This window comes from Hyposmocoma kahamanoa, unplaced genomic scaffold, assembly GCF_003589595.1.
Source record: "Hyposmocoma kahamanoa isolate Upper Pololo Valley unplaced genomic scaffold, ASM358959v1 80, whole genome shotgun sequence".
NCBI classification, from domain to species: domain Eukaryota; kingdom Metazoa; phylum Arthropoda; class Insecta; order Lepidoptera; family Cosmopterigidae; genus Hyposmocoma; species Hyposmocoma kahamanoa.
This window is the reverse complement of record NW_020654051.1, coordinates 6,418,158-6,433,276: the sequence shown is the minus strand read 5'-3', so window position 1 is coordinate 6,433,276 and position 15,119 is coordinate 6,418,158. Positions and strand designations below refer to the sequence as shown.

General features: G+C 35.7%; 1 protein-coding gene across 1 annotated transcript in view; it reads left to right on the top strand.

The window, feature by feature from the left end:
• Positions 1-2,402: 2,402 nt before the first annotated feature.
• LOC113233781 overlaps positions 2,403-15,119 on the top strand; it is an 82,364-nt gene continuing 69,647 nt past the window's right edge. The window contains exon 1 of the mRNA XM_026468982.1: positions 2,403-2,580. Coding sequence (XP_026324767.1) covers positions 2,564-2,580 — 17 coding nt within the window. The 5' untranslated portion in view covers positions 2,403-2,563. The remainder of the gene's footprint in view (positions 2,581-15,119) is intronic.

Here is a 15,119-nt window from a genome sequence, read left to right as displayed (position 1 = left end):
CGATGGAGTCGCGCGCTTGCATCGCCTATAACTCGCAAGTGCAGCGATGCAATCGCGCGTTTCACGCACGCGAGTTGGCATCGCTGCTAAAAATCGCTGAATATAACCATTCTCAGAAGAAAAAAACGTACCGAAATAACTTTTTGAAAGTTGGCCACATTATACAATGTGGCCAACCAAATTAAACTTCAGCCAATCAACATCAACGAACTACATGTAATTTCACATTGACTTTTAGCACTTGAATATAATCATACGTTCGCAATTTGAATAAATAACGTATTTACAACAGCGTTTAACGTCCATTAATTGACATTCAAAAATTTAAATATTAATTGGAAGAATTATGTAGTCTAAACTGTTTTATGAATGATTAAACGTATTATAACGGTGTTGTTTAATTTATGATGGTGTTGTCAATTTTTTGTGCGAGTTTGCAATTGTAATTTCATTGTCTCACATCTCTTTACTTGACGTTTCTATCAATATTATGTCCAAGAAAACTTAAGAGTGGTCATCAAGTTAATATGTATGAATAGGGTAATTTTCAGGTAAGTATTTTGTACTCAATTTTGGTGACAATTTTTTTTTAATTTAAATATTCATACAATATCATCACGAAGTATTGTTTAATATTCGAGTGTAATAATGAAATATTCTTTAACATTTCACGATGATATATACGAGTAATTAAATAATAAAAATTGTCTCCATACTTATCCGGGTCATTTCCAGGTAAGTTTTTTGTACTCAGTTTTGGTGCAATTTCTTTTTGAGAACCGGGGAGAAACTGTTCCTATATCAAATTATTTAGGTATTTACTATTAAATAATGGTTTTACGAAACATATACGAAAAACCTAAGAATATTGTCTGAAGAATGTGCTAATCTGCTACACGATAGGACGTACTTCGCCCGATCATGTAACATCCTGAGAACAGGCTAAAATAACGGTATTTAAAACTAAAGTGTCTAACTTCGCACGTAATTTTTATATGAAAATACTCTTTAACTACAGAGAACCGACTAAATTTTGATTTTCAATTGAAGCCCTACAGTTATTAAAGTCACATTTATCCCAAAATTTGGAAATTGCCCAGCGGTTTAACGACGAGCCGCATCGCCCGTTGTCCCGTTAGTCGCCATCGGGTGCTTGTCGACGTCGGATCTGTGTCAAATTTTCTCCGCCTGTTCTTATTTTATTCGTATTAATTTTCAGAGCGCGAGACGCAAAAGGCGGTCCCCACAACTCACGTCCTAGAATGTAAATACTTCGCCTTCTATAAATAGAGTAAAAATACTATCTTTTGATTGAATAAGTTCAAAATTGTATTCGAAGAAGTTGTTCGAAACTAAAGCCTCTCCACGAATGTCATATTAAATGTATTTTTTTATAATGTTAAGTGACGGGACGAACAAGACGTGCTATCACTTCAAGCGATGGTAAGCTACACACCCATCTATAACAGTTGCAGTGGCACTCCAGGCTTTAAGCCGCAAAGGTCTGAGGGGCACTGCCACTGCGCCCGGCACCCGGAAACATAAGTTGAGAAGTCCCATGTGCCTATAATTTCACCAGCACCTTTACCCTTCAAAACCGGAACACAGCAATGCTGACATTACTGCTTGGCAGCAGAAATAGGTAAGGTGGCAGTATTAACCTGGATGAACTCTTTCACAAGGAGTTCTACTGCTACTAAATATTATGTATGTGGAGCGTGTAGCGTTAAAATTTTGGATACTTTTAGTTTAATTTTAAAACGTTATCGATACGTACATTCGATATTAATCAAACATATGATTAAATAGTTCAGTTACTTTTAAATTTAAAAATAACAGGCTGTTATGCCTGTAATAATAAACTTTTACTCAAATACCAGCCCTATGAGGGTTGGTATTTGAGTAAATAATTAGTTTAAATAATTGCGTCAATTAACTTTTAAACGTAGTTTAAATATTTACTGTGGAGAAAGAATCCTTAGTCAACTACGTACTCGAATACAAAACAATGCAACTAAATATGGCAATCATCTGCAGACTGCCATTAACTCTAGAACAGTCTCGTAGGTAATTGAATTTCCGACTCAGGCCCCTAAATCCGCCAATTAAGCCTAGACTAAACAATGTGAAGACGCCACAGCACTCGATATCCCTTTCCAATGCTAAAACAACAGCTAATTGACGCTGAACTTCTACTGGCTTTCGAACTATCCCGAACATTTGCTTTCCCCCAAATTAGGTTGAACTACCTCAACCTCCCGCGCGACATTACAACGCAGGCGACCAGGGGGTAGGGCAAAAAGACTGCTGAGGTTACTTATGGTAAAGCGGCGTTTATTGACGAAAATGCAACGGCAATGCAACCTGCTGTCAGTCAAGTTCAAGAGAGCACGCTGCGTGCGGCAGAATCGCCGCAGCCTTCGTCCGAAGCGCACGCGAATTCGCGCTCTTACAACCGACCGACACGCAGTACGAACGAGTGAATTCAAATTTTTAAAATTAAGAATTTATAATTACAAAATCGAGTGATTCTACATTGCTGTTGGTGTTCAGACAGGCAACCATGCAGAACTTAGCACGGTGAGTGCATTTTTTGTTCACGTAAATTGCTTTTACCTTTTGACAGAGTCGTGTAAAAATTGCACTTATGTAAATTTCTCCATAAAGGGTTAAACATTTTATTTAAACGTAAATACGGGAGGTTAGGTTTGATAGTGGATTAATTAAATTTTATTTGTACTAAATTCTTAAATTTTCTTTCTCAATTCAAACAAAAAAATTAATTACTTCGTAACCGACATTATAAGTTAAAATTTAATGGCATAAAAATTCAATTAGACCCCTTTCGCTTTAATTAAGAACAGAACTTGAGAAAGCTAAGTATAAAAATATTTTATGCGTCAGAAAAAACAATAAAACTGTACTTTTGAAAGGCATATGCTTTACATGCGTGTTAAACTGCTAATTAGAAGAATAGTTAGACAATTAGTAATGTACGCAATCCGGCTAGCTTTAACTTTACAATCTGTCATCAGTTTCCAACAATAGTACGATTTTCCCATACGATAAAAGATAGTGCGTGTGAAAAACGGAACGGCAATATTGTTAACAACTATTCAAGTTTAGTAATAAAAAGGAAGTAAAGTTCTTCTTACGTTTGTCGTCATGTCCTGTGCTTTGATAGTAATGACACCACTGTGATTAATGGAAGTTCCCGTTGGAAACCGCGGGTTTTGCTTTATGGAGATTGGCTGTTGTAAACTGGTTTTCTTGAAATTCATTGATAATTTTACTACTTTGTTCTTAGTTGCTTAAGATAAAGATGAAACTGCGCTCGTGTTCATTTATTTGAATGTACAGAGGACCACAGTTAGATACACACACAGTTTGAGAAAAGCTGTCGAAATTCTGTGTTGAAAATTATATTCTACGATATTTACGAGTACATAGCGGTCAAACTGCGTTCGTTTACTTTAAATTATTTGATTTGACAAATACTCAAATTTTGAAGTTGTTTCGGGACTACATTTGATAACTCTTAATTATCAATAGATAATTGCAACATTTACTTTTTTAATTTATACTATCTATGACTTTAATGTTACTTGAAGGAAAACATTATGATGACGCATCGAAGAAGGTACAGAATCTTTGGAACACGTGAAAGAAATAAAATTATTCTGAATTTGAATTAAAATTATTATTAATACAAAGATCGAACGTTAAGGAAACTTCCTTCGATCCTTCTGGATTCGAACCAGCGCTTTCAGCATACCGTGTCGCATCGAATGAATTTTCTTAGTGTTCATGTATGTATGTAGAGGTCGTTGTGAAAGAGTTCGTCCAGGAAAGTACTGCCACCTTTCCTAGAACCCCCAACCACTAATGTTATCTTTACTGCGTTCCGGTTTTGGAGGATAACGGTGCTGGTAAAATTACAGGTGCATGGGATTTGTCAACTTATGTCTCAGGGTGACGGGCGGGCAGTGCCTCTCAGATAATTGCGATTTAAAGTTCTGAGTGGCACTGCAACTGTTATGGACAGGCGCGTAGCTTATCATCACGTGCACGATTCGTTCGTCCCATCACTTGTTATTACAAAAAAAAAGTACTTTTTTAACTTGTGGGAGCAATTTCCCAAAAAATTATTTAATATCGTGGTAGGAAAACATCGTTATATTCAACAAAGTTAATAATTATATTGAAATGCTTTCATTTGAATACGAGTTCAAAATAACGCTGAGGTGCAATGTCGGGGTTTCAACCTCACGTAATCCAGCAAGTTTATTGCCACTGTGTTATCACTCTATTACCCGTTTCCGCACATTTCTTACGTTATGTTTTCCAGAAATACGAAACCAGGAAACCATAACACTGTGTACACAATATAGATACATGTTGTACATATATATTTACATATACAGCTCGCATTCCTGCAGTCGCTGATTCCTGCTTACGTATTCCATTTACATATTTATGTACCATAAGACTACTATAGCGATACTTTTAACACCTTCTGAAACAATTTTGTTAATATTGCTTGATTTGTTGATATTTCTACAAAACTTTTTAATTTTTTTTCATGTGAGAGTCGAGGATCTAAAATAGATGGATGCGGATAATGTTAAAAATGTGCGACAACCATTCCAGTTACCTGGTCTCAGCGTTTAACTGTATACAAGGCACAAGTCCGATCTTGCATGAAATAATGCAGTCACTTGTGGGATGGCTCGGCGAAATATCAACGTGAGGTTCTTAATTCGGTTGAACGTAGAACAGCAGACTTATTGGAGATGGTAAGCTCGAATCTAAACTTCATAGTTTAGCCCATCGGCGTAACTGTCTGTCGGTTTTCTACAGAATGTAATTCGGTGTGCCCATGGGCTTCGTCAGCTCATCCCGCCCGCCCCTTTAGCATCGGAAATCCAGACGTACGGTGGGATATCATCTTTACTTTGTCGATATATTTTTTTAAAAACCTCCATCTCTCCCGATGGAAAGCGATGATGAGGTCGACGACGTAGCATGCACAACTAAATGCTTATTTACTCTCTCCATGAAAAAGTTCAAGTAATAGCGTTTGGGGAATAAGTCCGCAGGTAGGGAATTCCACTCTCTAGCCGCTCGACATATAAATGTGGAAACAAAACGCTTCGTACCGATCCTGGGAATATCTAAAACGGGGATGGAATCCCAGCCCACGTCTAGTCCGAGGATGATGGATAGGGGAAGACGGAATCAAATTATGCAATTCCATCGCAAACTCTCCGTGATAAATCCTGTAAAATACCGATAAGCAGGCAACTTTACGGCGGTGTTCAAGGCTTCGCCTCTACTAATTGCCAGCAGCTATAAGCCTCTTGACACGCTTGTCGATTGAATCCAAAGTGTTCCCTTCAGCGCTTTTCGTCATCTTTAATGATGCGCACAGCCCAGGAATGGAATACCCTACTTGCGACTGTATTTCTGAGCACGTACAATACGAGTATCTTTAAGGCGTGACTAAATAGGCATCTTCTAGGCGAGCTCGTTTCATCGTAAAACCTATCTTTGCTCCAGGGCCAGGCAGAGCAGGACCATTAACTTTTAAAAAAAACTGGGGTACTCCCTGTACTATAAGTATCATAGCAAACTTTACAAAGTTCGTTTCTAAATTGAATGGAACCCCGAATCTTTTCTGCTAACGCCCACAGTGCTAACCGCTAGGCCACCAAGCTCGTCCTACAAAAGTAAAACCATTAGAACGATCGACTACGTTTGAAATGGTCCGCGTAATTATTTGCACTTGCACAGTTAAATATAGTCTTTATTTATAAAAAATTAAACAAATTTTTGTACATACCTAAGATAATTATAACTTTTTTATAAAAAAAGAAACCGAACTCAGAAGTTGGTGGAATCTAATTATTTACCTCTATTTTATTCAAAATCGGTTACCGGAAAGTGCGACAAACAGGATTCATCCCCTAGTTTGCCACCCTTAGAGGTGGAATATTGTCTTCAAATTTAAATGAGACCAATACTGAGGTACTCTCCAATAAAAAAAATCATCAAAATCGGTTCAAAAATGCCTTAGTAATCGAGTAACATACAAACACGAAAAAGAAATACAATCGAATTGAGAACATCCTCCTTTTTTGAAGTCGGTTAAAAAGAAATGCCAATCTAAAAATGTCACTACTATGACCTTCTTTAAAATGTACAAATGGACTGAGTTACTTTCTAGGTAGGACCATCTTCAAAAGCCGACCCACACAATTAACCGTTACGCATTATTCATAAAATATTCGAAATATCGGAAGCAATACGAAAGGAAATATTTTCAATAAAAAATAATATTATTAGGGTGGCAATACATCAACATAACTACAATCAGTAATCTAATGATCTATTGGGATAAAAAATAAGATATTTTCAACAATTTTTGTTTAGTATGCAAGTTTCGGAAGCCATTTTTATGGCACAGCGTTATGTTATGAGAAATGAATAGATATAGGTGGTATATTTAACTAAACGAACTCTGAAATCTCAGAATTAATTAAATAAACAAAAATAAATTAAATTAAATAGTTATATTTTACCTAAAATTACAAAACTTTTCCTCGAAATACGCAAGTAAAGTAATTGCTAGTTTTTTTTTTTCATCAAATGATGGAATGAAAATTTCGTGCACCTGGTGTTAACCGACATGTCTGTCCATAGCAGCGGCAGTACTACGAGCTTTAAATAGCAAAGATCTGAGGAACACTACCACTGCGGCTGTCACTGTGAGACCTACGTTGACAAGTCTCATTTACCATTACTCTTCAAAACCGGAACACAGTACATCTCACATTACTGCTTACAATACAATAACTCCGGCATTTCCGAGCGACGTATTATTTGACTAAGTATGTTTGAATTTGACATTTTTTTTTAATTATTATATATTTTTTTATTTTATTACAAAACCTGGTAACTAATTATAGTCTAGTCATTTTACAAGACTAATTAGAAATTTTAATTTAACATATTCCCTAAAACAAAAGCAACTTACATAAGGAAATTGTCAAACAACAAAATATCTTCTATTATTAGTTAAGGGGAAGACCCTTTGTTTATGTGATCATAGTCTAATTAACACTGACACTAATATTTATTTTATTCACTATTACTTGCTTACACTAAGTCAGGTTTAGTTCTTTGTAGTCTAGGCACTATATATGAAGTTTACGTAAACATACTCTATTTATTCCAACCTCTGATAGAAGGATCAAATAACATTATAACTTGTAGTCATAGAAGAATGAGACAAGTCTAGTAACTCCGTACAAACGTAGCAGCGCGACTCGCAGTGCACTCGAGCTGCGAAGCGCGGATCGTGACAATATAATTTATATTTAATTAATAAAAATAAAGGAACTGACTTCAAACTTTGCTTACATGTAAGTACATACAAACTGAAACTAAACAGTTAACAATCGGTTACCGGAAAGTGAGCAAAACCGGATTCATGCCCTAGTTTATCACCCTTAAGGAGTGGAATATTTTCTTTAACAGAATCATTGAAATAACAAATGCCAGAGTAATCGCGAAACGTATACACAAAAAAAATACAATCGAATTGAGAACCTTCTCCTTTTTTTAGTCGGTTTATTAAAGAATTGAAAGTTTCGCTCGGTGTTTAAAAAAATGTCATCAAATGGTAGACGTGTTTATTGTTGTGTTCATGGTGGTTTGAACAAGAGTAACTCAAATCCACAATTGTTCAGTATTTAATTTCTACATATTTCATATCACACTACACTCCACGATGCTGGTATAAAAAAGTCAATACGTAAGTACTGCATTTAACAAAGATTATTTTAATAGTAGCACAAGATTACTGTGACGAATACTTTAGGTACAGATAACACAATAATAATTATTTGTTTATTTCAGACAAGATTTACGGACCATTTTATTCTTAGTAGCTTATCCTATTGTTAATACTTAATAACTAATAATTAAATTGCCCTCTGTGCGAGTTTACGCAATAATGTGACAACCCTACACTCCGAGCGAAGTGAAGATGACCTTCTTGTCTTATTATACTATAGGTTTAATGGTTTAATTTGGTTAACGAAGAATAAGACTTTGCCGTAATCTTATTTCATGCTAAGCGATGTTGTGGCCGCCGAAAAATGCCCATTCGCTATCCTTGAATAGCCCCAAGTTGCAGTTTTCCGGAAACACTGACGCCGGCCGGGAGTATATTCTTATATATATAATATATATATTCATGGCTTTGCAATACACATTAAGAAGGAAGCATTCATGTGAATAGATTGTATATACAGGATCTGTATTGCACGTAGAAAACTTTACGTATTTTTGTCAGACTCTTTTTCCTAATTTCAGCATATATTTTGAATAGAATATGTGAGTTGCTTACGGCAGAAAGGTAAGAAATATATAAGGATATCTTAAATCCCTAGACATCACATCGTACGTATAAAAAACCTAAAATAACACCAATTATATTAATAACAGGACTTAACCGGTCGTCTCATACATCGCCCCATAAAACACCAGTACAAAAATAACATTTATTGATTAAACCTTCGACGAACAGTAATTATGTTTCAACTGATTTAGTAAGTAGTAGAGGTGAGATGCAGTAACAGTTACTACGTATAACGGGTATTAACGGAATTCACAAACTTAATTCCTTGCATCAAAACAAAACATTGTATCGGTAATGGAAAATCGAAAAAGAAATTTTAAACTTAAACTCGTGTAGACGTGATTCTTACTCTGAATCAATGAGTTATGAAACACCACGATATTAAAAGATTTTCAATCTAGACATACAATACAATACAAAAAACATACATACATACACACATACTTAAGTTTGCTTCCCACTGATATCATATCGGAGAGACAATAATCTAAAATGGATGCCCGTAACTATAACAACATTTGTTAAAAAAAAAGAAAATGTGTTTTGGTTCCCCATATGCATAATACGCGTACAAAAGGAAAATGGAGAATTACTTAACATATTTATTTTATTAAATATCAGGATGTTGTTACTACCATATTATTTTTTTTTGTGAATATACTCCACTCGTTTGTTATTTTATTATTCATACAAAGATCGAACAACACAAACAAAAATTCGTTTCGATCTGACAGGACTCGAACTAGCGTCAATTTGCCAAACCAGGGTCACCGCTCTTACCAACAGAGTTACAGATCGACTCAGCCGATGTTAAAAATTTCTCTATATGCCCGTTGCGTACTTTGTATGCCTAAAGTCGTCCTTTTCTGGACAAGTATTGGTAAAAAGCAATCCAAAAAAAAGACCCGTAAAATAAGTTACTCGCTAATAATAGTGTTTAATGAAATATTAATTTAATAAACAGCCCCTTAGTATGTTAGATCTTATCGCCGCCCGCCGCCCGGGGCTGTTTCACAATGTTAAAATTTATAACGAAAATTGAATATAAAATGTGTCTCTTGTGATTAAAAACTACTTTTGCGCTGTCTGGCATTTTAATGCCTCCATTACTTTATCGTTTCTTAACCCCCTGCTCGTCCCACTGCTAGTTATGGGACTTCTTTGAAAGTTTTTTATTTTTTATAATATCAAATGACGGGACGAACAAGTCGTGCGCCTGGTGGTAAGCTACACGCCTGTCCATAACAGTTGCAGTGTCCTCAGAGCTTTATGAGGGGCACTGCCCCTGCGCCCGTCACCCTGAGATAAGTTGACACATCCCATGTGCTTGTAATTTCACCAGCACCCTTACTTTTCAACACCAGAACACAGTAATGCTGACATTATAGCTTGGAGGCAGAAATAGGTAAAGTGGAAGTACTTCCCTGGGCGAAATCTTTCACAAGGAGCTATACTGCTGCTAAAAAGCTTATGCCTTAGTACTTTATGCTGGTTGGAAACTTTACACGGTTTCTATGTTTCATTATACCTCTCTTTCTACTGTTCATCATCAATAACCATCATCCCATTATACATCCCAATGCTGGGCTCGGTTACTTTTAGAAAGAGATATGAGTTAACGAAAGGACCTTTCCCGCACCATATGTGTCACCATTCCCTTCCTGTACCTTTGGCGCACCCTTTGCAACAGTCGTCGCATAACTTACGAAGGTTGGCAAATCCTGTCACCGCGATGGTAAGCATTATAGTGTATGCCTTCGATACGATAAGAAGTAAGAGAAACGCTTCGAAACTAAATTAAACAAGATTTGGAAACGAGTGCGGCGGCGCCTCGGCGGGTAGCGAACCTTCATAGATAAACTTCTTGTTTTGCTTAATTCATCACTGCTATCAGTGCATTTCTTGGATGGAATTAATTCCTAAGGTTACTTTTATATTTATCTACTGGTGTAGATTATCATAGTTATAAGAGAGAGAACCTAAAGTTATATATGTTAGGTTTTTCATACCAAAATTCCCCTTACGTAATGGTATTCTTTCTTTTCCTACAAGTCTCTTTGACTCACATCTCAACAGAATCTTTTTCTTTGGTGATCAGTTGCCATATTGTAAGTTGTGATGTGAACTAATAAATACCAGCTCATTGTTAAGAAACTCACAGGATATCCTCGTTATAAAGAGGAAAAATGTTAATCGAAGAACTTCTGTTTCAAGAAAGTAATCATAAAAAAAGAATGGACGCCACTTTATTATTTATTTACGTCATAATAACTCCCATTTCGCCTGAAAAAGCCCAGTGAAACACACTTGTAGTTCTAATTACTTTGAACGATATGAACCGCGTTGTTGTAATCATGTCCTAACAAATCGGAGAAACTAATAAAGATTCGATTGTAGATAGTTGTTTCTCTCCGTGTTTTCGCATTCATAAATCACGACGCGCTCAATCAGTGTTCGGCAATTGCAGCGGCGCACACGAGCGGTTTTTTGTTATGTATCTTTTATTCATTATTGGTTTACTACGTTCTCTTTGACGCGACTGCATACACCGGATCGCTTCTTTTGAACGGACCGCGATCGCTCGACTTCGACGGTTTAGGAAATGTGCCATCTTTGTACGACTAGTTTTTATATGGTTATGATTGATAGGTCAGCGATGTAGGAACGTAACGGCCTCACTTATTCCAGAGTAGAGTTGATATATGTATAATTTATAGCGTCTTTAAAGCACTACTAAATTATAATGTATATTCCAAGAATACTGTCCTGTCTTATGCTACAAAATGAACTATAAATAAAGCTAGCAACCTAGCAACTAAACCACTACCAGTCCAAAAGGTGGTAACTTCCACAAGATAAAATCGAAGGCACTAACCCATTACACTATAAATAAACTCATTTCCAATTTCAAGTTTACAGATTAAATTCAATGTCGTTGCGATGCGTTGATGCCATCAACACTTCAAGTACGTTGATGTCCTTTGAATCGGGAACTTGGATTCTGCGAAATGCGGGACTGGTCGCGTCAACGGGACATGTGTCGAGTTGTCGACACGCTTCGCCGGTTGCACGTTAGCATGCTGGCTGATTTGTTACAATTTAAATTACGAACGACTTTATTAGCCGCTAATGAATGCAAACTCTTTTATTGCCAATAAAGCCGTATAATTGTCAACTCATGCTCGATAGTATGCAAAAAAGTTCCGTAAAATTGAAGCATCGAGTATATAACTAGAAATAGAGACGAAATAAGGGCCATATAATCCTGGTAACACATTAGCGATACAGCTCTTATAAATATCAACTCCCGTTTGTACTGAAATATAAACAGGCCAACTACTGACCTGTGTGTACGTCTCTGTATATTCCAAAAAATATTCTGAATTTATTGTAATAAAGATAATATCTCTAACAATGCCGTGCTGTTCTATTCGGTGGTGTGGGAAAAACAGCAACACATCTAATTGCAAAACAAACGGAATCACATTTCACCGGTAATTAATATTAAATATGTAATTTTGCAGCTTTCGTCCATTATAGCAAAGCTCAAGTTAACTGGTCGATTTGAAGTGAAACAGTTGACGACACCCGTTGACGACACCTGTCAATTGTTTCGAACTCGGGCTAGCCAATCGGAGCGCAATTGTCACAGTAATGATATGGCAGAATAGTTTTCAAACAAATTAAATGACATGACAATGACTGGTTATATATTCGAGGAATTGAAGCTTCAAGTTTTTTCCATAGTCTGAGAACTCTACGAGGTTCTTCTATTTCGAAGCTATTGCTGTTTTTTTTTAATTTACAAAGTGTTTTTTTGTAATCTAGAAAATGTCACATCCATAATAATAGACCTCCAGTTTAATTCCGACATTGATCAATCTTGAGTACAATTTTGTTACCATGGGTCTTTGAGAAGATAAGATAATGCGTTTAACTAAGATATTATAGAGAATATCATGAATATACAACATAAAAATTAGGATTTATAAGAGAATTCGGAAAAAATTCCTAACCTAAAAAAATATATGCCAGCGTTATCTCGCTGGATGGCAATGGACACCTTCCGAATCAACCACGAGGCAGAGCGGTGGTGGCAGCCTCTATATCTGAATTGGCCATCCAACTCTAAGGATGTCCTGAACTTCCGGACCACAGGGCGCCGCCATTATGATCGCGACCGGTACGAAGCCATATATCAGCTCCAAGGCAGAATATTTTGATTGCTTTAGTTTAGTTGCGTTTTTAACCGCGAAATCGTGAAGTTTCTCTTAAGTGAGTGGCAGCAAAGCTTTTGGTAATTAATAATCCTTTACGTCATGCAACATAATTTGCTTGTTGAAGCCAGTATAAAACTTTCATCCCGGTACTCTCGGTCTCGTAAATTTTGAAAGAACTAGACAATTTTTTTGGTATTTTCTGACTGGTTACCGATTTTTAAGAGTTAAGTCACTTAATTTAATAGTTTTAAAAATCTACTAAACCAACAGTCGTTTTTTATTCTGGTTACAAGGACATGGCAACACTGTAGAGTGGAGCTCAGTATAATCAGTGGAGATTGAAGAACAATAGTAATAAATTCAGCCCCTCTCTATCTGAAATTACATTAAGTATAATAAAAAAGTTTCAGTTGGATATAACATTTCGTCGTTATTGAGGAAAGACAATAAAATCAGCAATAAAATTTAGTCATCAGAATCTAAATCTACATTAAACGCCCTTTGTTTCTTTCCTGCCCACTTTAAAAATGAAAAACTTTCGTAAATATTTTTTTATGTGCGTTAATAACCTTGATTAAAATTGCATGTTTTGATTGCCTAAAGGCCTAGCTCTGTATAGAAAACCTACTTTTAAAATAGTCGTGAAAGTCTTGTTTTTTCCGATATTTTCGAGATTGAAATCCTTCTTTTAACCTCCTAACACGACATCGTGTTATGATGCTTAGAGTTAATTAGTCGTCATATACACGCTGCATATAACTTTTATACTTTTTGTTTTTGCATTAAAACGTGGAGTTAATTTTTAGCTGTGGCTGTATTAGTCCATAGGTTTGCTGGTGAATGAGGCGCTATAATGTTATGCCAAAACTATACTAAATGCCATTTATGTCGCTAGCGTATCGTGATCGAAGTAGCTTTAACGTATAATACAATCTTGGGGTTTGTAAAATTTTAAATAGTTTGATCTCAATGAAACTTAATAATATAAATACTAGAACCGTCGCTTTCAGAATCCGATCAATGAACAAGATAACACCAAAATTATTAAACGTAAATGTTTCCGAAAGTAACCAAACACAAACGTACTCCGGACATAGTATGTTTATTAGATGTAAAAGAAAAGGACAGAAAGTATCGGGCTTCTGGCGTGAAAAGTTCATAAAAACAAAAGGAGATTAATTAAAATTCGCCTTTTTTTAGAGGACCGATGTTTTTTAATAGATATTAAATTGAAATTTTGTATTTTGTAAATTATGAAAGTAAGGAAACTAAATGGTAGTTATTATGGATTGAGGTTTAAATACTTTTATTATGTTAGCTTTTATTATGCTGCTCATGCGTTCGGGGCGATCGAACGCTATCGAAATGTGACTTCTGGATGAAACTCGGGTCAATGACCGCTGTTGACATGTTAAATGGCACAAATTACAAAAATAGTGACATATTTAATGATGGTGGCCTTCAAATGTTTCCTTTACTTTAAATAAGATTGCCTCATAGCGTTTTACAATTGAGTACTTTTACTAGAATGAAACTTAATTTTACATGACGCAGTACCGTGCTATAAACTGTCGTGGTGACGCAGTGAGGCGGCGGGAACAAACAGCTGACTATAAACAAGACATATAACTTAAAGTTTCCAGAAAGTGGCACGTCCCGACAGGAAATCTTTTCCCAAATTTTACCGAACAAGTCTTGACATCTTACTGAGTCACAATGTGGTTTATTTTACACAGAACGTTTGTGGGCTACGTCCGATTGGTATCAGTTTTGAACCCGAGAAATGACAGTCCGAAATTTTCTGACAAAAAAATGACAAAAGAATCATCAGAATCAGTTCACAAATGCGGAGTATTCTCGTAGCATACACAAAAAATACAATCGAATTGAGAACCACCTCCTTTTTTAAAAGTCGGTTAAAAATATATGAATTGCACGCTGTTTAAACATCGCTAAATTTAATGAAAAAAAAAAATAATATCCTGGAAAATTAAGCACTTATTTCAGATATAAATCAAATGTGTATTATTTTTTTTTTTTCAATCAAGTCAATGTTTCGGGGTGTTTATATGTAGGTCCCTAAAGATGGTAAAATCATCAATCACTTATATCAAACAACTCTGTTCTGGACTACAGTCTTAAACGTAATTAATTTAAATACATTATCGGAAATGAAACTATTTTTTGAGGTTTAAATCGCGTATATTTGTTTTTTTCCAACAAACCGACGTTCCGGCCCTTTACAGGTCCCATGGTCACGGTTGACTCACAATCACATTCACATTTAAATCCGGAAAAATAGTTTCATTTCCTATGTGTAACAATCGCGAAAACCTAAGAATTGAATAAATACATTATTTTTAATTTACCAAAGAATATTACTCTTTACGCTACATACGATTCGCAAAATATTTTCATTAAACGAAGATTTTTGCTAAATTAAATTTATTAATTAAAGGAATCACTGAATACTG